Source organism: Aulostomus chinensis, chromosome 7, assembly GCF_037954235.1.
Source record: "Aulostomus chinensis isolate RoL2024-O1b breed Wild chromosome 7, RoL_Achi_v1.0, whole genome shotgun sequence".
In the NCBI taxonomy this organism is placed as follows: Eukaryota; Metazoa; Chordata; class Actinopteri; order Syngnathiformes; family Aulostomidae; genus Aulostomus; species Aulostomus chinensis.
The window spans coordinates 20,320,644-20,344,249 of NC_141326.1; the positions used below are offsets into that span (position 1 = coordinate 20,320,644).

Sequence of the window (23,606 nt, forward strand, 5' to 3'; positions counted from 1 at the left end):
CACGTTTTCATTTTGTCTCTGAAGTCACAACCCATTGATAACAAGTTAAAAGGATAACAAAAAGATGGGCTATTTTCTCTAAGCTGCAGGTAGCTGTGATGACTAGGCTTACTGGCTCTCCAGGGCTCACTCTGTTTTCATTGTGTCTGCTAGTGGTTCATATACATTTCAACGTAAAAGTTTGAGGTAACAAGCAGCTTCTTGCATTGAAACATCCAAAAACTTTTAATACTTTTCTACATATCTTTTCTTTATGCTATCAAAAGGTGTTTTATTTCCTATTAGTGTAAAAATGTGGGAAAAATAGTTGTCTGTTTTGGAGAAAATATTAAAGTGCAAAATGTTGCAATCTTCTGGCGTGGGTGGTTGATTGATAATGGACATGATCCCGACTAAGACTACCAATGTGTCATGTCACCTTCTGAAGCTGAACTCATAGAAATGCACTTTTTATTTATTTTTTTTATTGCAACCAAACAATTTGCCACATGATGGGGACAGACACTTCACCTGGTACTTCACGTGTCAGACGTGACGGGCTGGCACAATGAAACCCAGTCTGGTTGTACTGATGGACTAATACAACAGTTTTTGATTTCCAGCTTCAGTTCAACCAGTTTTTCAAGCTCCAGCTGATTTATTCTCATCTACGGCTCAGGAAAGCTGTTGCTGCCAGTCGTGTTTCTACTCTGAAAAAAACTTCAACTAGAAATACCACATTGTGTTTGTATGCCTCCAGAACGCCTCCCTCAACTACTGTATCTCTCTACCTTTTCAGCTCCTTGAGTCTCAGTGGCCATTTGTGCCAAATTTGAAGAAACAGGCCTCACGAGAGTGAGCTGGACAAAATTGGAAACAGGTTTCCGGTCCACAGCTGTTACCACCTGCACTTGGGCAAAACATTTTTTTTAAGTATTCATTAGCCATTTGGCCAGTTGACACAACAGCAAGGTAACAAAGTTAAAGCTTTGGGTTTTCATTGAGATTTAAAAAAAAAAATTCTTTCATTAAATTCAATAAACACCAGTTGTTTTTTTAAATGATTTCAAATCGGGAAACTTTCAGGAAAACTATCGATTCATTAAAAAGGGATTTTGTTCTGAATGAATGAGACTGAAATCACTGACTGATTCTGAAGAACAGATTTGGGTTTTTGAAGAACGCAGCACTTCTCCGTATTCCTGAGAATCACGAGATTGAGAAAGACTGGACAACGCGGAAATACATAAACAACAGGACAGTGAACACTCATTAAAAACATTTATTTACAAAAAAAAAATGTTCAGCTATTTTTTTATCTGAGGTCAAATGCAATTATAGAAAACAAAAGAAAATACAAACTGAGGTGAAAAGCTCCTCAGTGAATTGAAAAACCCAAACAAAAAGGCATCAACGCCTGCGTGTCAATAAAAAGCCTCCAGTGTCGTGACACACTCGACAATCAGGAGGAAACTGCTCCAGAAACACACCTGGAAACCTACGTACACGTGGACCGTGCGTCAGTGTCTACCAGTCAGTAACTTCACCTAGACGTTCTTCAATAAACAGAAAAGTGATTCATGAATCTCATGCAAGGGCTTCTTTTTTTTGTTGGTATTTTTAAATGTGATAAGAGGTTTGGTTTGAAAAGATGGCAACCTGGTTCATAATAAATGCCACTGATGTCAAAATGTTGTTTTTATGAAGGCCAACAGATGGGAAATGTTATTGCACTCATCGAGGAGGAATTGACGCATCGTCCGAGAAGGAAAACTAGTCTTCTATTTTGAGCCAGCCTTTTTTGTAGTCTATCAGCAGCTCCAGGTAGTACTTCCACTCAGGTTCGCTGTCATACCTGACCTCAAATATGGTCTTCAGAGGGTTTGCGTGCGCCTCATGGACACGCATCACCTCTCCTCTGTACCACACTTCAGATTTGTCGTCTTCCTCATAGAGATGGCGAATCCTCTTCCCCACCAGGTCTGGATAGTGGAACCTCATGGCCCTCCGAGCTCTCTGAACAGCAGAACGTAGAACCCATCGCCTCCTGTATTCTGCACTGTGGCAGGCAGATAAGTAGGGACAGTATTTGATCTTCAGCAGTGACCTTTGTGTTCTTTTGGTGGAGCTGCGGAGGGGTCGTAAGACGTGGGACAAGCTTCCTGTTCTCTGCCACCTGGAAGTCAGTTTAGCCGTAACCCTGTGCAGCACCTTGTCGCTGCTCCTCTCCTTACTCACCCCTCCCTCCTCGTCCTGGGTTTGAGAGGGGGCAGGTTCCGTGATAGTACCTGAGAATGAGACTGCTTGGTAGCGAGCCTTTTTTCTCTTCACACCTTCAACGAACATCCTCCTCAGTTTGAGAATCATCCCTGAGCACTTCTTGGATGCAAGCTGAAATGATGCTGGTCCTGCAGAATGACTGGAGGATTCCTCCATTTCTGTGTCGCTGGCAGATGGAGAGATCTCGTCCAGGGTTAAAGGACACGTCCATGAATTCTCTGGAGTTGAATCCTGCTTTGCAAGCAAACAGTCACTTCCTCTGTTCTCAGCCTTTCCAGACTGAAGACCACTCTTGTTTTTCTTGCTCAATTTCTTTGATACGCGTCTGCTTTTTCCTACGTCGTCTGCCTCTTCCTCATCTGACCAGCTGCTGTCCAGAAACATGCGTCGTGAACTGCTCTTTATTCTGCTTTTTGTCCTGTTGCTGTTTGAATGTGATTTTGTTTCATTTTCCTTGGGATGTCTCTGTGAGCCTGAGGGTGAGGCCGGTGGAACGATGATACCAGACGGTGCACAACTCCTGCTCCTCCTGCTGGTTTCCTCACAATCGTCCGCCTGCTCTCTGTTAGCACAGTTAGCTAATCCTGCAACATAAAATAAAAAAAAAGAGGTCAGACATATTGGTATGATAAAATTTAAATATTAAATGTCCGGTTGAAAGAATAAATAGATTCAATAATGATTTTTGATTGCCAAGGATTCCTCAAGAGCAGCCAGGTTGATTAATTAGCTCTTCCATTATGAATCATTCAACCCACAAGGAGAAAATATTCCAGAAATATCAGTGGACACAGAGATGATGGGTCAACAAGACCCTCCACCATAAACCACACCTACCAGCAATAATAGAATGAAAAGTTGTGGGAGTAGAGATGTGGTGGGGGGGGGGGGGGGGGAGATGAAACGGTGCTGAGGCAAAAAGCGAGACAAGGCAAATCTTCTATAGTGGCGAAAAAGCCATGTCAACCATTATAATATCAGCAGGGAAAATTAAGCCAAAGTTAGAAAATGCAGGTGTGCCACACAAAAGAAAGAAAGGAGGGGTGAAATTATTTTCTTGTTAATAAATCTCATTAAAAATAAATGAACGAATTGATCTTAAAAAGGAATATCTAGCCTGATGTATCGTGTTTGACTCTGTTCCGTTGTAGTAACTTCCTATCAGAGAAGAGCCCCCTTTGGCCGTCGTGTTCCTTCGTTATGGTGAGGAACTCTTACGTTCTACTGTGAAACTGTAAATACGAACTGAATTAGACCAAAGTGCCCGTTTAAGTTTTGTTTTCAATGAAGGTCAATATTTGTGAGTACGTTGCTCTTTTCTTAGAATTTAGAGACAATAATAAGAACACAAGAACGGTCAGCCGTCCGGTGAATCTACTTTTGACAGGGTTGCAATATATCAGACCTCACTTGTCGATATCGTATCACTTCTACTTTTATTTAGTATTCATCTCTTGTTTCTGTGTGCTTTTGAAGGAAGGTAGCGTATTCCATTCACCTGAGGGGAAAAATGTCCCGCAAGAAGCAAAAAATGATTTTGCAGTTTTTGTCAATAAATGAGTCAAATTTTCACTTTAAATATTTGGAAGAAATAAAATGTGCTTCTGCATTTTGTAATTAATTTGTTTGCATCATGTAAACCTTTAAAATCAACCTTGCTTCTCTAAATTGAAAGGCTCCTGTCTTCATTTTTCATGGTCCAACTGATCCTGTAGAGACGTTGCAATATCCGGCAGATTATGAATCCAGATTAGTCTGGAGTTTTCTGCCCAAACACTGGCAAACTAATTACAATTCCACCCATGTGCCTTAACGCCCTGAGAATCTCCAATTGTTTCAAACCAAAAGCAAAATAAAACAGAAGCTTTCAAGTAGGAATGAGAGCCTTGTAGTGTGATTTAACCATTTTTGAATAATTAAAAAAAGTTTAAAAATTAAATTAAAAAATAGCATCTTGTTATTTCAGAGGTGAAATCTTCTCATGAATTCAGAAAAAAGTGATTTTTCCCCCCCTCAGGTGAACACAACATGTTTCTGAGTAAAGTTTCTTAAAAATGTTTTTTTTTCCTCCTCAAAACCAAAAACTGCCTCGTCCCTCCTCTCTCTGTGTACAGATGGCGCTCTTGTCAGTTACCACATCGGGATCATCATCCGCTAAAGAGCTCCAAGTAGACCGCAGCTGAATGCCCCGACCGCGCTGACGGTTTTCACTTCCCTCCTCGTCTAATGTCATCCAACAGCAAGCATCGCACTCTTAGCTGTCGACCATTTAGCACCACTCGGCGGCTGACCCTCTACATTGTGGCAAGTACCATTGTATAATCATGCAACTTAGTGAGCTGTAAGGTGTCCTGCTTTCTAAATCAGAAAAAAGCAAAGAGTGAGCAAGTTGCAGGGACAAAATTTAAAAAAAAAAAAAGAAAAAAGAAAAGAAATAAATATACCTGGACTCTCTTTTGGACATCACGTGGGGTTGATTCTGTGAAAAAATAAATGGATTTTTATAAGGAATTGTATTTGTTTTGTTCTTTACAAAAGGGGCCAGTGAATAAGAAAATGATAACTAAATGAGTATTTCAGAAGACTCCCCAAACAAATCGGCTCTTATCTTATTACCTGCGCCTTTTACGAGCGTTTGTTTACATCGGTGTCTGATTCAGACAGGTGACAAATTTAAGGCAAAAACACGACTGTACAGGTGCGGGGCAGGCAGGTGATTCTGCATAGCACGGTCGGGTCAGTTTTATCAGTGTGAAAGTGACGAGTGGCTGCAGACCTCAACTCGACGGAACACCTCGAGGAGACGCTGAGCCGATGTGTTAAGCCAGCTCTCTCCAACACCGTGGTCCAATCACCAAATGAGGAAATATCTTTTGGAATGGTGGTTTTCGTTCCCTCCAGAGGGGCTCAGGAGGACTGCAGAACCAATGCAAAGGTGCACTGAAGCTGTTCTGGTGGTTCTACGTCTGACCTTTCATTTGTCACCAGTGATGCAGCACTGTTCCGCAGGAGCCAACCTCATGACCACATGGCTGTAATACCACTCCGGACAAACATTTACTCAGATAATGTCCAGTAACATACAGCCAACATCGCGTTCATGGTCAGTACACGCACACCGCATGCATTTACCTGCAATGAGCATGCAACTTACCGAGGTGTTTGCAGACGTAAGTGTAATAGGAAAGGTTGAGCACATCAGCATAGATGTCAGGCAGGTGTTTGAGGGACATCAGCCTCCTCAGCCTGGAGGAACAGGCCCGCTTATGCAGCTGGATGAGGATCTTCTCTTCCGAGAGCGTCGTGGGCCGCAGTTCCACTCTGTGTTCCTGGAGGACTTGATCCACGTAGCTTCCCTGGACCATCGGAAATAGCTGTTCTTTTACCACCAGCATAGGGAGGAAAACAGCACCCCTCCGCATGACGTGTGGAAAAGGACAGCGTTCCTGAGCGGTGTACTCCCTCAACCTCTCCAGGATCTCCTGAAGTGCTATCTTGACCTCCTCTTTGAGCCACTTCTCTCTAGCTTTTGGCCCCAACAAGCAGGACACCTTCTTGACTTTGTTAAGAGGAGATGCAGGATCACCCAGCTCCAGCTGAGACAACCATGTCCTGAGCTCCTGCTCCGAGGAGGTCGACACACTTTGGGATACGAGCTTGCAGAGGGAACGGTGCAGTTCAAAGAAGTGTTTACGGGCTGGAATTTTGAGTTCTGAGTGTGGTGTGAAGTCAGTCATCAGCCGTGTAAGTGGGTTCTCTTGGGGTGGAACGGGGCTGGATTGCTGTGTGTCAGGGACCATGATTTTATAGGTGGGCAATTTAAGACACTGGGGGGGCAAGTTTTGGAAATTATGTTGGGCCTCAGGTAGTTGAGGTGGAGTAATAGGTTTATATTTAAAGCTGACAACCTGTTGCTGAGGTGTGGATGCATCATCCAGAGACTGTGAGTCTACCTTGGCGATCGACTCAGCAGGTTTGGATTCACTTGAAGTCCGTTTGTCATCTGCTGACAAAGACGTCCTTTCATGTTCACTGGGCTCAGATTTCCTAACCGTCACGGGCCCTCGTCCAGAAAAACCAGTGTCTTCAGGCTCTTTTTTGATTGACATTTTGCTACAATCTGTCACAGTAGCAGAGCTGTCTACAGTGTTCTTTTTATCTGTGGGACCTACTTTTTCCAACTTGATATTTTTGGGTTCCAACAGTTCAACAACAGGCTTCTCTGTTGGAGTATCTGGGAAGACATCTTTAGAAACAACAGGTTGGTGCTTATCTCCAACTAACCTCTTTTCTTTGACGCAAAGCTTTGGTTTGATAGGCTCAGAAGCTACTCTGCCTTTAGGTACTACACCTGGGAATAACACTCCGGATGCCTGCAGGTATGCTTGATAAGGAGCCAGGCTGAAGACATTGTCAATAACTGGCATCGGAGGGGAGTCAGCATCATGTCTTACTTGGACACTCTCCATTTCAAGCTTCTGGCGCTTTTTATTCAAGTCCACTACACATAAATCCCTATCCTCATCTTCAACTTTGATAGGAGGAGACAAGTGAGAAATGCTTCTCTTCAGTCTCCCTTTGGAAGCGGTGGTGGCTGAACTAGACGTGGGGCTACTGTGTTTATTTCCTGTCGCAAGAGCAGGAGAATAAACAATTGTGCGAACAGTTGTGCAATCTGAACTACGATTGGGTGATGGAGGCAGCCATGCTCCCGGGTGGTCTTTCGTTTGTTTTGGGCACATAACCTGGGCTTCACAAGAAGTAGAGTCCAGAAGTCTTTCAACAGTTAAGCTAGAGGGTGGAGGGATGGGCTGATCTGGGTGCAGGCTTGGGAGAGGGGGGAAAAATCTGTTCCTTTGTATACTGGATGGCGAGACAGGTTGGCTTACACACTGAGTTGGACTGATTCGTTCCACTCGCCGGAAAGGTGAGGAAGTGTGTGATTGGTCAACATGCAGGCCTGGTTTGTTTTTATGCAAGATGGCTGCAGATGTCATGCTGAGATCAATAAGTTGCTCAGATGGAGAAACATCTAAGCAATTTGAGCGAAACCCTGGTGGCGCAAGCTGCCTTTTTAGGGGGGCTCTCATTGGGTTTAAATGTAACCCAGGGACTGCATAACATGGATAGTTCAAACCTTGCATAAGGGAATGATTTGACAGCGTATCACTGCTGGGTAAATGTACTGGCATCTCAGCATGAAGAATCGGAGGTATTTTGTAATGGTCCCTGGGGTTTGAGATGATATGTTTTACAATAACAGGGACATCCTCTCTCTGCTTTCCACTAATATCTTTACAGCGTGTCCTGTTTTCTACCTCTGCATTTGCCTGGGGATAGTAAAACATTGGGTGCTGTGTTAGCTGACCATATTTGGACATGGGAGAACGTTCCTGATAAACCTCTGAGGTCATATGCTCATATGTGGGATGGGAGGGGTATAGACTAGGGTAGCCTCTAGGGGAAGTGTGTATGTGCTGGCTCTGCTCACTCAAAGAACCAAATGCTGTGTGAGTTGGCGTGCAAGGGTAACTGCTGTAGTTTGGCTCAATCCCAGCAGGCAAAGTCCTCGCTCTGCTCGGGCTGTATATCTCAGCCCTCTTCAGTTGTTCTGCGCTGGGCTCAAACTGTAAACCCCTCCGTTGCAGCAGTGGATCTTGTGGTTTCCTCTGGATGGGCAGTCTTTTGCTGTAGTAAGCATCAGTTTGCATCCAGTTTTGATCATATTCGGTGCTCGGTCCATTTTCCATGCCGTACCGTTGTCCTAACACACAGCCCAGCTCATGACAGCAGGGGTTATGTCCGTACACTGGCTTAGGAATAGCTAAAAAAACAGAATTCTCAGATGAAGGAGAACTCACACCTCCATTTTTTGTTTTTTTACCAGCCACTGATGTTGCAGTTGTAGGACTGCTGATCCCAGGACTTTTAGTGTAGCGTGTAAAGCCTTGTGTAACTGGGGTGTGACGCATCGTGGAAGAATGAGATTGGCCATCATCTGAAGAATTACTGTCCTGCCTGTAAATGATGTGGTTTTGTCCCTCCGTGCCAGAGAGCTGACTCACAGGACTTCTGCCGTCCAGCAGAGCCGTCTTTGAGCTGCTCCACGGAGGAGTAAACTCCGCTCCATCCTTTCTTCTGGGGTCAAATGCAAAGTAGGGAGAGTTGTACGGCAGCGTCTGTTTACTGAGGAACCCAGACATATTTAGTTGCTTTGACAGCCCTGTTGATGCTACGGTCCCATCAAATAATGGCATCTTGCTTCAAAAGACTGGGTCAGCGAGGGCCTGCGTCTGCGGTCTGCTCATCATGTCGTATCTTGGTGATGATGAGGCAGTAATATGGCTCCAAACCTGAGTAAATACAAACAAATATGAGACAACAACACCCATTTCTAAATCATCCACAATTAGATGGATAGATCTTTATTTGTCATTGTAACATGTACAACGAAATTAAAACAACTCAAAGCCAGATACAACTATCACAGGTGGCCACAATTATTACAGATTGAAAGTAATAATGGTACACTTCAGAAAGTAGCCTGAAAAACTCTCATCTCAGACATCTGAGAGGGCACACATAAAAGATAAATCATGAGATCACAATTGGAAGCTGCCCCCCCCCCCCCAGACACACACACACACACACACAAAAACCTTGTGGCTTCTCTCGCTGTCACATGCATGTCATGAGTGGCAAACAATCCGAGGAACGGGTCGAGGAGGTTTCATCAATGAATAATTTGGCCAGGAATATCAGTGAACAACAGAAGCTGAGAAGAGCTACCTTCTGCTAGACAGAGCGATAGTTGCTACATGTCGCAATAAGCAGAGCAGCGCCAACAGGAAAAAACACGCAGATGTGACGAAATCAGTCTTCACTTCAGGGCCAAATATGAAGACTGAAATATCACCGAAGTGTTTTGAAGGTTTTGTTTGTTTACATCATACCTGCTGTGTTGTGTTGTGGGTTTTTTTTCTGAGGCTAATTTCTCTGTTAACAGCAGGGATATTGGAAATATTCGTCAGCTTCACACTGAAAGAACTTCAGATTTATCGTCACATGATCTAACAACACACATCTCATCATGTCAGTTCGTCCTGTGACCCAACGCTGCTGCAGGCTGCAGGATTATCCTCATTATACCTATTACATTCAGAGTTCCTCACTCTTTGACAATCCCACCTAAAAATAACCAATAGCTATTTAGACAAAGCATCATTCGTTTGGGCCACTTTCAGCAAAACTGCAGATTCCTCCAGCGTCTGAGCTGTGACAACTGGCTGCTTACACTTGCACTTGCGTGATAATAAACAGCTTATCTGTGGTCTTCAGGAGATAACAACCAGAAGAGATACAATCATCTTGAGTATTAGGAAAATTCCAAAACAAGCTTGTTTTTTTTATGTTTTCTTATAAGAAAAATAATTGAATAATTTATTGTAGCATCTGAATTCTGATTGTTGGAAAATGCCATACATGACGTTTTCCAAACAGAAACCCAGGGGTACATCTACTCCCTGCACTACAACGTCTGGCCTCTCCATCATGCACTTGAGGGAGGAATCGTGCAACAATTCGTGCAGAGCTGCATCTGTTTGTCACTGCGACCTGCCGTGTCTACACGAGCCGGCGAGGACGCTGTATGACTAGTTATGCTTGCGGGTTAAAACTAAACAGAGGCAGACAACAAGTAGAAAACAATTAACAATTAATCCATACAATATCCTGGAAGGTGAAGTTTATATGAAACATATCCTTTCCATTCATATTGACACACACCCGTATTGGCAATATGGCCAAGTGCGGTGTCTGCATTGCAGTGTGTTGTAGAAACTTCTCTAAAAATATGTAGAGTTGATAGTTCTCTTAAAAAAGAAGCAGGTTGTGGAGTGATGAATCAACAGCCTTTAATACAGGCAGCATGGAGAGAAACCGTCTGTTTCTCTATGGCTTACAGGGACGTTTGGACGATACACCCAGATGCCCACATGAAGACCAATGGCAGATTCACTAATGGACAGCCGTAAAAATATAAAACACTTAACGCAACAGTTATAAAACAATATAAAAAGGAAAATTCCATGTGCCTCAACATCTGTTTGCTTTTAGGTGTAGTAAATATTCTTTAACTAAATGGACAATTAAAGTAATCTTCCAAAAACTCCTCTACAGGAACCATCTTTGCTTAAGTATGTACAAATATTTGTGTAAAATACCATCCATCCATTTTCTACCTCTTATCCTGTTAAGGGTCGCGGGGGGCTGGAGCCAATCCCAGCAGCCTTCAGGCGAGAGGCGGGGTTCACCCTGGACAGGTCACCAGTCCATCACAGGACCAACACATAGAGACAGACAACCATTCACACTCACAGCCACACCTACAGTCAATTTAGAGTATCAATCAGCCTCGTCCTCTCTTGATGTCTTTGGACTGTGGGAGGAAGCTGGAGTACCAGAGAGAACCCACACAGGAACAGGGAGAACATGGAGACTCCACACAGAAAGATCCCGTGCTGGAGCCGGGACTCGAACCCAGAACCTTCTTGCTATGAGGAGACAGTGCTGACCACTGCATTACTGTCCTGCCCTGTGTAAAGGGTTAAGTTTAGTTTAGGTGAGCTGCAGAGCTACTCCAGCCTGCAAATGGTCTTCTACAGACTACAAGAAACATTTTTAATTTGTTACAGAGGCTGACAAAAAAATACACCATCATACTATCTTTTCTATGGAAATGTGAATAATGTCAAAAGAATGATAATTCCTTCTACTGTAATATTGTGAATCATAGAACAATTATACCACTTTCAACATGTTCAAATTGGTACGGCATGCACCCGCCCTTTTACCTCCCAACAAGAAATGGGAGTGACATCACACCCAAGCTGTGAAGCCCAGTCAGGGGCCAGTTGGAGGCCGAGCCTCTTCCCTCTTCCTCGACACCTTCTGTCTCAGTCAAAGTCTCAAAGTCTGAGTTACAACTAGATTCTATTTGTGGGGGTCATAGAGCTCAAATGAGTGCTGGAGTCCAGAGAGCTTGGCTGGCCTGATGGAGTACAAAGCCCAAGCAGTTCTGCAGAAGCTACTGAACATTTACTGAAAATACATGTCTTTTTTATACTATCAAAGTCGGCGTGGGGATGTGGTTCTGGCCATGTCCACTTTTAACATCATTACCTCATTTCTAATGGAGTCTGGTTCAGGGGTCATTTGGTGAGAAACAGCTTTCTAATTGGAATCATAAAACACGTGTTACTTTAGCGACGGGAGTAAATCCACAAGTTGGACCAGTCAGGCTATAAATCTATTGGGGTCAAAAGTTCTTACGGTCACCTTTTTTTAAAAAGATTAAAAAAAGGAATACACATTCCACACCTAGCAGTGTGTCAAGTAATAAATCCTGATGAGGAAAAAAGAAATAAGCCTTTTTTAATTAAAAAAAAGTAGAAAATCACCCTTTCAGTTCAGAAATTCGACACCACAATTTCGGAAGCAGAGGTGGAGACAGAAATTATGGATGCAGTAAACGTTGCTGCTTTGTTGGGCTGTTTGTTTTCTTTTGGGACTTTCATGTCTTAAAATTTCCTAGTAAACCAAAACAGCGGGTCTTGCTGTGTGCAGCCATCTTGGCCCTTCCTCCAGTGTAGCTGGGCGGTGAACTGTACAGACCATTCAAACACTGCCACTCCATTATTGCAGTTATTACAACATTCATGTTCGTCACCTGCGTCATCTTTTAAAAATGCAAAACAGCTCTGATTTTATGCTGTGTTGCTTTGGCACAGGGTGCTGAGGGGAGCTGTCTCTTGCCAGGACAGGTTGGTTTGAACCGGTCTGAATTTAGAAAACTGGTTTAGGTCTGATAATTCAGGTGTGGGTCAAAAATAATTGTAATTGAATGTCTTCCCAAAACCTTCAGCCATGAAGGTATCCGACTGCTCTGTTCTCCGTTTAGAATTTTGATTACAAATAAATCACAGTGAGAAACATCTCTGCTGAACTTGGGCTGACACACGACCCATGACATGTTCCATGACGTGTGACATATATACATCTCGGGGCGATAGTTAAAAGTACAGAGTATGTGTGTGTGTGTGTGTGTGTGTGTGTGTGTGTGTACGAGCAGATCTCTGGGGCAAGGGTGATGGAGAGCGTGTGACTTCCGAAACATGAAAAAAAAAGATAAACATCCAAGCCATTCCAGTCCGTTTAGAAGTTATTAATCGGTGATCTAGTGAGAACGCCGCGACATGCCAGACGTCATATGACACGAGACATTTTTATTTCCGCCACTCAAGTCTTACAGTGCACAGTACAACGACTTCCACGTAAGTTCACGTATTAAAAAAGGGAACTTGGGGAGAAACAACTGGAGGGGTTTCAGTTTTGTTTTTTTTTAAAGAGGTGCGTTCATAAAGACAGAAGAAAATAAAATCATAAGCCTTGCACGCGCTCAAATACACAAATAACTTGAAAATGAAACAACTGGTCTAGACGAGGAAAAGAGCTTTTATAACAAAACAAATAGCATCAACTCTCTCTCTCTCCCTCTCCCTCTCTCTCTCTCTCTCCCTCTCTCTCTCTCTGCGCAACACGGATCGCTTCAACTGCAAACTTGTTCACTTACCTCGCTGTGATAATCAATGATTTCCAGAAAGTCTCCATGTAATACAACTTCTCTGGAAAGGGGAAACGTCTCTTCTCGGTGCGTCAGTCCCGTGGTGGTTTCGGAGATCCGCTTGAAGTGAGACAGGGACCCGTGAACATGCTGGAGCGGAACTGCGCGGGTTACCCGACGTCCATGCGGCTTTTGAAGAAGTTCACAAACTGGAGGAAAGACAAAGGGGAGGAGGAGGATGGTCTTTGATCAAAAGGCGGAGTCACGCCCTCCGTCTACCCGCCGCGGTCGCTTCACCTCACACTTCGCTGTTATTGGTTTGTTCTGATGTTCAGCTGCACACCACCTGACGTGAACCTTTTTTTTTTTCCACTTTAGTTCACCTACTGATACCCGGGATTTACTCTCTTCACACTTGTCTCCAAACCAGAGTTAAAGGACAGACCGTGAAAGCAACATTAGGCAGGATTACACACAAATATAAGAGTTAAATGGTAGACTAACCAGCTACATTAGAAGAAATAAACGCAGCGCAGTGCACAGGGCCAGATTAACCACCAGGGCAGCATAGCAATTTCCTGGGGGGCCCCAATCGACTTCCAGAATGAAACAAAACAGAGACATACCGAATCACTTTGGCTTAACCGATGACTCGTGTCATAACAGGACATCCTAACAGTGGATTTAAGGAAAATATGATTGTGTTTCATCACAAATAAGAAAATCATCCAGACACTTAGAAGGGGACATCCCAGATACTTGCATTGCTGGTAGTGCAGTGATGTCTCTTAGATGGTGATGATGTGAAGATGATGAAGAAACTGCCGCTGACACAGTCTTAGTTGCATAGAAAAAGCTGTATTGCAGAAAGCACAGTGTCACTGCACCAAAGCATCTATTGACAGATTCTTGCGGCCGAATTTGAATCTCTGGCTGCTATGCTGTAAGAGGCCCGACTATATACCATCGTATCCATCCCTTTGTGGTATGTTAACTTAAGCATGTTGTAAATATGTCCCTTCAAAAGAGGCCCCCGCTGACCATATATAATAAACCCCAGCTACGACAACATCATACCAGTCCATACTTGATCTAAGGACAGTCGGATACCACAGCAGGTTTTACAGGTACTGCACTTCTGCATGCCATCCTAACAAGTGGGTTCTGTTCCGGGGGTTTTAGAGTGCATGCACTAGTGTGATTGCACTGTACTGCATGTTGTCTGGCCCGTTTGGAAGAGGCGGGCCTCAGAGGTGCATGAGCATGGACACGTAGCTTGAACAGCTAATATACTGCAGGTGAGTAAAGTCTGGCAGTTGGAGAATATTTTTGAAGAGCTGCATGCTGAATATGAAACCAAGTAGGGAAGCTCCAGCCTGGTGGTATCACACCCCACCAGATTACCCCTGTAGTTGTTGTAAATATTAAGAGTGCTCTGATTTCCAAACACGGTCAGAGTGAAATATGATTGGACTGATGTACTTGATGTGTCATTCATATTCACATCAGATGTGAAGGCTTGCATGTTTGGGTGTTTTGTTAGTTGAGCACTACTCTACCAAAAGCATGTGGGCCAATTATAAGTGATACGTACCCTGAACTCCCTTTGAGGTACACCAAACGCTGGCATTTACTCAGCTTGCCAAAAACTCATTAAAAAAGAATTATGTGATCGTAGTTGATTTGAGGTTCTCATCTGGCTACATACAGAAATGATCAGAAATTCAGGGAATGCTGACAGCGCTGTTTGACATCAGAGCATCAGAGCGGTCGGTGACTGGTGCACATGTTTGCTCCTGCAAACACTACTGTGCTGAACTCTGATCATCGTATTTTGAACTTAAAAGCCTCTCGTAGATGTTCAACTATGCCGAAGCTCAGTTGGTGGCGATAGAGTCCAGACTTAGACTCGGTCCCTGATCTTTAATTCTCATGTCTCATTTAGTTCTTGTGACCTAATTGAATAGGCTTGGCACGCGGGATTCCTGACCAGGCTCAAACAGCTCAGCAATGACGTGAGCGCGCTGAAGGTAGGTCCAGCACAGAGCATTGTGGGTGTAGGTGTTGGCGAAGAGGGGAGTGGCAAGGAGGTGCAATCATGTTTCAGCGGGCCGGGTGTGATTGCACACTCAAAGTTTCTTAATGTTTCCAGACACTTTTAACAAGAAAAGCTGGGAGATTATTATCACTCTCTATAAGCAAAGACTGACTTGTTAGTCTAATCTACTGAGGGCAGTTGAAGACCTTCCAATAATCAGAGGGCTCCTGAACCCCCAGTAGGATTTGTCATTTAAAACCTCCATTGCACTGCAGTATTGAATCATACGGGAGGGGTCTCATCTGGGATCGTCATCTCATTCTTCTGTTTGTGTGGACTGTGGTTATGTATAATTTGTATATATATGTATATGTATATTATATATTGTATAATGATGATGATCATGATCATGACCATTATATACAGAGATTTGGTGTGTCTTAATGATAGGCATGAACACAGTACAAACCAGAATAGTTCTATGGGGACTGGGGGGACTCCAGAACAGAATCACTGTTTAACCTCATCCTTATGTAGTTAATGTTTGACTTTACTGGGCCAAACTTGAAATCAGGTCAGCCATTACCTCAGCCTGTTTTTCCTCGTCACTGATCACACTGAGATGGCAAAAAAGTCTTGATATCCACTTGTTATATAATGGCGTGGTTGAAAAACAAGCCTCAGCAAAGACATTCTTCCAGTCTTGCTTGATTCACCCTGTTTCAAATGAGTTAATTTCTGGGTGCGCTTGCATCATACCGGTCTCAGCCAAGGGACAGCCACAGTTTAGTCTAGACAAGTTGGTAGCTTCCGTCAGTCCCGGTGGCTTCACAGGTAAAAAGATGCTCGTCAAGGGTTTAGACTGAAGAGAGGAGGCAGGGATTAGTCCCTTTGGAGCATTCTCCCATCTCCCCCATTTCCAGTTACCATGGCGTTACACCTTAAGGCGAACCAACACAAGGCATCATGGGGCTAACAGTGTTTCATATGGGTGCAGCAACATATGTTTTCCAACAAAGAAGGCAAAAGATGCATTGAACACATACAGTATTATACTCAGATGTTTAAACAATGGACCTCAGCTTTGCTAGACAGAAAGCAGTACCTCAGGGCAAAGTGCTTTTAAAAAAGGGTGAGCTATTCTCAAACACCCTGAATCCCCCACATGTATCAGTGAATGTCAGTCAATGATTACACAGAACCTAGAGATCATTTGATCTTCTTTTACATTTTTAATGATCTACTGCCTGCTGCTTCTTGATGGTATGACATGTATTCACTTGTAGACAACAAGCATCTTTCTGGGATGCGTCACTCCATTGAATATCCGATTATGAATAACTGGTTATTATCATTAGAATAGATTTAGTGTGACAGAAAAAAAAAATCCAGGGAAACAAAAGGGTATGTCTTTCCCTATGGTGATGAACATTTGGCTCATAATGTCTAAGCTGTCATTGTGCAGAAAGATTGAGATACAATGAGCAAAAAATAAAAAAAAGACAAGTGAATAATGAAGGTTCCGAGTAATATAATCACATCACACTATATACAAAACAAATACTTTTATACCATGATGTGTACTTCCTGAGGTGTTTACCACATCTAAACATCTGAGAGTCAATAAAATGAATCACAATGACACACAAGACAGAGCAGGTGATCTCTCTGGATGTAGAGTCTGATGAAACACAGCTGAATATTCCCTGAGGCCAGAAACCACATATTGAGCTTAGAGACCGCAGCAGTTGCATCAGACAAACATGCACCTGATCGTGCACAAATATTGACAGAGAGACGAGGATGTTATTCACAGACAAGGGAGAAATTAAATGCAAAAGCAGGATAAAGTGTTGTAGCTTTAACGATTCTTTTCATGGGTTTTTGGGGTGGCTGGGATTCTATTGGAGGAATGAAGTTTTTTTTTTACCTCCCTTATTTGATTTTTTTTTTTTTTGATGACGGTGGTAGAGTCCATTGTCTTGACCAAACTACTCAGTTAGCCCTCGTGACCTTTGGATGGAGACATTTGGCCTCAATCATGAAATGCTCTTATGCACAATTTTGTTCTTATTCACAACATGACTTCTGTAGCCCCTATTTTAGTCTTATAAACAGGTTTCAGAACCCAAATGGAATGTTTAACCTCTTGCTCTTTTATCATGAAAGTCTTTGCAAGCCTGACTGATTGATAATTACAAGAAGTTTAAAATTGAGTGACCTGGGAGTCCTAAAACCTGTAAGTTACCATTTTAAACATTCCCTCACTCAAAAGCCATTTTGTTTTTGGTTAAATGCCTGATATGAGGTCTGAGGTTAACAGCTTAATAACATTTTGTGTTTTCAAAGCCACAAAATATTTAAGCATTTATTTATCTTAAAAAAAAGTTACAGGACAAGACCAAAAACATCATCAAGCTAAAAGCAGAAAAAGAACAAAACTAGTATGTGACTTTCGGCTATCAGGTAGCATGCCTTGTCTCTGTAGTTGTCATTATGATCAGGAAATCTCCTGGGGCGGCCATTTCCTCAGTTAAAGTTTTGGGGTCATGCGGTAGTTATTGGTAAGCTTCGAAAAACACAGGAAGCATCAGCGGTTAGGCTGAAGCCCCATCTGAGGCAGGCAGACACCTGGCGATGTGTGATTGAGCTATGTGGTTAAAAACTATGATGGATGTGTGGGCTGTGCTGTCAGTGTCAGCTCAGTAACGCTACAAATGCAACGCCTCAGCACACAAAGTTCCAAACAAACATCACTCTAACTTAATGTATTTCAATGTGTTGTTCTACACTCCAGAATAAATCCACACTGATGCAGACCCGTTGCTGTCAGGGACAAGGAGCCATCAGGCTTTGTGCTCTGTCTGTAAGACTAAAATGAGGGCTAAAACGGTTCTATAATGTGAATGAACTACTTTGTGCATAGGAGTAGGAGAAAGAGACCATAAATAGCAGCTGGAGAAAATATTGTTAAATGTATTTATTTGGAGTGACACTTCGATTTGAGGGGACAAATGAAGTCAGAATATTCTGGTTAAATGCCCCCGTCAGCATAATGGAACGACCAGACCCTGTCGGGGGAGGTGGTCTCACTAAATGCAGATGTCACTTCAATCACCTGCAGTACTGAAACATCTGAGCATCAAAGCACCTGAAGCTGAGGTCTGTTCAGCCTTTTCCTGCATGCCACAGAGCACGGCAGGATGTCAGTGGCTCCTTCTCCAGTCACTCAGTATCATGTTTTCAGTGGGATTTGTTGGTTTCTTTCAGCAGGGTTATGCAAAAACAATGGGTGTGATTTTCACCAAATATGGTCAAGGGGTGTAGAACAGGGCGAGGAGGAACCTGTTACAAAAATTCTTTTCACATGCCATGATGGTTTTTTTTTTTTGGTTTGACTTGCTGTTTGCATAGATATAAACAACAGTTAAGACTGACAGTGGGAGGCCAGCATTGCATTGGTTAGTGGGGCTCATAAAGGAATAAAAGGCCAAGAGATGGATCTGGAAGATGTCACATTGACTTCAAGATCTTAAGCTGGCCATTACTTAGAGGACTGGGAAGATATGTGACGATATCTGTGGAATGTGTCTTTTTAAACAGGAGAAGCAGAAACACCCAGTTGTAAGGTATATAAACCCAACTGTCAATGCTTTTCTCTGTAACCTCACTTGTGTGTTGCATTGTAAAATGCTCCTTCTTGTATAAGAAAATAAATTCAACTTAAAATTTGATTCTTTGGATCCAGTCTCTGTCATTTAAAGGAAGAAAGAAGACATTTTTGTGGCAGAACTTATTAGATTTTGGAAAATATTGGTTACAGCGGCACCTGGTGGTAACAGGAAAATGACCTGGTTTGCATGCATTTTCCTGCTCCTTCATGCAAAATACGAGAAAGATGAAGTTTTGTAGCACCCTCTCACTCTCAGGGGCAGATGCTATGACACACACGAGGATTAGAGGGCACTTTCATCACTGCTTCCAGCTTTATTGAAGTCCCACAGGCGTTGAAGCATTCTAGTGTCTTTGTCAGTCTGTTGGCTCAAGGATCAAGGATATTTTCATTATGCCTGATGGACAATTTGTGGTAAAGCCAGCAGTAAAACAACTAGTGTCAGACAGTTATGATAAACTTTGTTTATATGGTAAGCGGTTCACAAATAAAACCAAACAAGGGAAATCCAAATAAAGGAAAACTAAATACAGCCACAAGGCAAGATGTAACAATCAAAGAAGGGTATCAAATAAAGATTTAAGTTAAGCTAGAGTGTTCCACTTCAGTCTGTAGGACGTTCCAGATTGCAAAAGCCCCCCTTTGTTACAACCTGTGACCTGGAAGTCACCATATGGTCTTCATCTGGGGAACTTAGGGGTCACTGGAACAGAAACAACAGCTCTGGGTCAGACTTTCTCACCAACATTTCTAACAGTTGGAGGATGCAGCTTTAACATCAGATGGATTTCACAGATGTTGAGATTAATTCTGAGTATTAAGTAAAATAATTTGATTTGAGTGACAAATTGGGTGATGATCTGTTGTCAGTTGGAGAAGCAGGGCCATTTTTCCAGGATGGCAGGGTGGGAGACGCCTCATGGAGTTGTGGAGGTGAACATCTTAGTAAGGAGGGGTTTAAGGTGCAGAGCAATGTTTTGTCTTGAAAAGTGAACTTCTGACTCTTTCACATGCAGCTTATCTGAAGTTTTAATTATTGACTGTACTAATGAGTACAGAGTGTTTATTCCCATCAGGCACACCTGCAGGCTACCTACTCCGCCACAGCGCTGTCAAGGCCACGATAACAGTTCGCTTGTCGGTGTGGCTGATGTAATATTCCTCTGACATCATCAATAGCAACCAATAGCAGCAGGACAAGTCACTGCTGAGGGAAGGATGCTCTTTGTTTGGAGAGCCACTCACATACCTCCAAGTGTTTGATAATCTCAAGATTTACTGTGCCCTGCAGTTATTTGCATACCAAATTCACTCCACCCACTTTTGAAGTTTATATGTTGAGAGCAAAGATTAACAGGATAAAATATGACTATTTGATAGCAGGCAATCACAAAAAGAACATGAAAGCCCTCAGGTTGCTGATAACAAAAAGGTTCACTCTGAATAGCTGTCATATTAATTTTGGTAAGGAATATTATCTTAAATGTGTAAAATTTCAATGTAGAAGATTTTCATTTGATTTAAATATGCAATTTGATCATTTATGAATAGTATAATAGAATCATTATAGATAATTTATATAAAAAAATATTCTTATCAATTTTTCAGCCTCTTAAGTGTATAAATATGCTGAGTAGTAGTGCCTACTGGTCAGGGTTCGATACTGGAAGCAGCAGAGTTTGTCAACGTTGTAATTGTGCATATTCTCCAATTGATGAAGAACAAGATACTTATGCGAGGCGGTAAAATGAACGATTCACCAGTGATAGGGATGATCAGGAAGTCCTCTTTATTTTTCCAATCAAACTGTAAACCTATAAAACTTGATGAACATGTGAAGAGGAATTTTTCTGTAATTATCGTTACACTGACAGTGCTGAAGTACATGTTTTCTAGCTCTTCAGAGGACTTGCTCTGACGATTTTGCTTTCATTTACTCACACCTCCGGATGATAACGTTTTGATACATCTGTGTTTTTGTAGTGTACCATTTAAGATTTACAAAATGACAGGCATCCACATGACAGCGAGAGCTCAGTTTCATTTTAATCCGGCACATATTTAGACGATCTATTATGCCGGAGCTAAAACTGTGTGACCAGACGATGTTTATGTCTGAGGTCATGTAACAACATATTGTCACATAAACTAAAATTTCAAAGTAAAGGAATTTTTTTTTTTTTTTTGGCCAGAAAAGGGACTGGAAATAATTCTGTAAATCAAAATTGTATTAGCAGCTAATATGCTTCATAATTTGCTGTTAAGTTGCTAAGTTATCACATTACCCTGTGGGTGGAACTAAATAATGCAGACATTAAGACAGGAATTTTCAGGAAATATCAGGAAAAAATAAAAGTCAAACAATAAAACAATTATAATTAACCACAGAAAATACTGGTTAAACAAGGAGGAGCCTCTTACATGAATGGTAAACACAGGTAGCAAGCCCACAAGAGGAAAACTGTGGGTAGAAAACATGCTGGTATTGTGCTCAGTGAGCATGTTTGGTTCCTGGTGGGTGATTATCCTCAGCCCCCCTACCTTAGAAAGCTACTTGTCTTTGCACCAATCTTAAAAAGGAAATCCTTTCCCACTGACTGATATTTCTGCAAGAAGATTTTTTTTTTCTTCAAATTGTAAAGACATTTGGTTCATCTGATAAATTTCCTCTGTGACGGACAACTAATCAAATATGGTGATAGTTCCGCCTGTCAGACATAACAGAAATAATATTGCAAAAAGGAGTCATACCGTCAAGAGTGACACCTCCGGAGTTCAGCCAGTTCTTTTTAGTTTATTACCATTTAGACAGCTGTTACTGTCTGCTTCTACTCGCCATAAACAAACTGTCTGGTTTGCTTCAACAGTCTGTGCTCTGTCTTCTCCTGACAGCTGGGAGACATGATCCAGACTGGTGTTGGTCACTGTGTTTGGAGATGGAGGGTTTTTAACAGATCCAGGATCCAGGAGAGAACCATGTCTGACATGAAAATGAACCATGGATTTGATCACATTTGACCTTTGTTAGTTGGAGCTGTGTAAAACAATGCCTGGTAAATCTCCCTAATGCATCTCTTTAAAGCATTTCGGATATTTGAAAAAGATATGTTTAAAAACCATTCATCCATTTTCTACCACTTATCCTGTTAAGGGTTGCGGGGGGGGGGGGGGGGCGAGGAGCTGGAGCCTATCCCAGCAGCCTTCAGGCGAGAGGCAGGGTTCACCCTGGACAGGTCACCAGTCCATCACAGGGCCAACACATAGAGACAGACAACCATTCACACTCACAGTCACACCTACAGTCAATTTAGAGTATCAATCAGCCTCGTCCCCTCTTGATGTCTTTGGACTGTGGGAGGAAGCTGGAGTACCAGAGAGAACCCACACAGGAACAGGGAGAACATGCAGACTCACACAGAAAGATCCCGTGCTGGAGCCGGGACTCGAACCCACAACCTTCTTGCTGTGAGGCGACAGTGCTGACCACTGCATCACCGTGCCGCCCTGTGCTTTAAAATATTGCACAAAATTTGGCACTTCAACAGAATAAGAAGTCAGTGAAATAGGAGAGGTAAATACCAGTCTGAGCTTATTCATACCGGAGCTGACAGTTTTATACGTCTCTGAAGAGAAGTCAGTTCACAAGAAATGTATCCACTCCTTTGTCATGTTACAAACCCCACAGGTACCGTATTGACTTTCATAGCCTGAAACAAGAAAAATGTTCACATTCAAATCAATGATTTGATAAACATGCCACGGGTTATTGTTGCATTACAATCCATGCTACACAATGAGAAATCGTTTTTGCCTTATTTGATTTTTTTTTAGGAGGCCAGCTGAAGACCGAGCCTGAGCCTCGACCCTTTCTTTCTCAGTCAAAGTTTCAAAGTTGGAGTCACAACTCGATTCTGTTCGTGGTGGATATAAAGTTCAAATGAGCACTCAAGTCCAGCAAAGTTGAGCCCAGAGAGCTTGATTATCCTCGTGGAGCACAAAGTCCAAGCAGTTCTGCAGAAGCTACTGAATATGTACTGACACTAAATCTCTTTTTATACTGTTCATGTGGGCGACACCATTATTTCATTTCTAATGTAGTCTGTTCGAGTGGTCATCTGGTTAGAAACAGCTTTCTATTGGAAACATAAAAGATGTGTTCCTCAGCCAACAAACACACAGAATGGTCCGGTCATGATTAATCTAGTAATCTACTGGGGTCAGAAATTCTCGCGTCCAGGTTTTCATTTTTTTATTTTTAAAATAAGCGAAAGAGGCTCTGGCATACACATTCCAGACCAGGTGGTGTGTCCACCTTGTAACTCGTGTTTTACTTCAAAAGAAGCCTCATGTACATATAAATCAAGGGGTTTGGGTTTCAGCATTCCTTAAGCAGATTCCCTTGAAGTGCAACAGTAAAAACAGTCATGATAAAAATATAGAAAGACAACAAAAAAATAAGACACCACAGGACCCCCATTAGCTGGAAACACTGCATTCCACAAATTCTCCAGAACTGCGCTTTTCGATCTATATTTGGTGAAGCATTTCATAAAAAAAATACAAAATTTAGAAAATTAAATGTGAATGAAGCTTTTTGATAACATTTTAAACATTATTGGCGCAAATATCTCTTGTTATCAATCTTTATCAGTGAAAGGACTGATTCAGTTTTGTTGTAAAGACAACACAAACGATCTATATGTGTCAATTTAGTGCCAATTGAAGGTCTCAACAACCAAAATTTTTCAAATCAAATAGTGACTTAAGTTTTGTTTCTGTCATTGATGTGTCAGTCTCAAACGAGCTGCTTCTTTGTGCCGACTCTTTGAAGTGAACGACGAGCTGGGAACTGGCTCCCCTGAGACCTGATATTTTTTTCCTTTGTAATTTGATACAGGAACTGATAACGTGACTAACTCATGCACTTGCTGAATGTTGTGAGATAAGTGTGTGCAACCAATCATTTGGATCATACTATCACTTAGTGGGCAGGGGGCGTGGCATTCATGGAAAAG

General features: G+C 42.3%; 1 protein-coding gene across 2 annotated transcripts; it reads right to left on the reverse strand.

Moving 5' to 3' along the window:
• Nucleotides 1–1,245: 1,245 nt before the first annotated feature.
• On the reverse strand, nucleotides 1,246–13,080 carry prmt2ip (PRMT2 interacting protein). 2 transcript variants are annotated; one of them, XM_086209073.1, is made up of 4 exons: nucleotides 12,890–13,080; nucleotides 5,414–8,612; nucleotides 5,201–5,225; nucleotides 1,246–2,779 (listed from the first exon to the last, which is right to left on the reverse strand). In XM_086209073.1, exons 2-4 carry the CDS (start codon nucleotides 8,514–8,516, stop codon nucleotides 1,753–1,755), a joined length of 4,155 nt encoding a protein of 1,384 aa, XP_086065199.1. In that variant the 5' UTR covers nucleotides 8,517–8,612; nucleotides 12,890–13,080; the 3' UTR covers nucleotides 1,246–1,752. The 2 variants fall into 2 exon arrangements, with proteins under 2 accessions (XP_086065199.1, XP_086065198.1); XM_086209072.1 differs by lacking the exon at nucleotides 5,201–5,225 and adding an exon at nucleotides 4,704–4,738 and having other exon boundaries at nucleotides 2,702–2,843.
• Between the last annotated feature and the right edge of the window lie 10,526 nt (nucleotides 13,081–23,606).

Coding starts and splice junctions, on each gene's coding strand:
- prmt2ip (XM_086209073.1), bottom strand. CDS start 8,516: ATGCCATTATTTGATGGGACCGTAGCATCAACAGGGCTGTCAAAGCAA. Junction 5,226..5,413: donor TTACGTCTGCAAACACCTCG/GTAAGTTGCATG, acceptor ATGAAAGGTCAG/ACGTAGAACCACCAGAACAG. Junction 2,780..5,200: donor GAACCACCAGAACAGCTTCA/GTGCACCTTTGC, acceptor CAGGAGGAGCAG/GAGTTGTGCACCGTCTGGTA.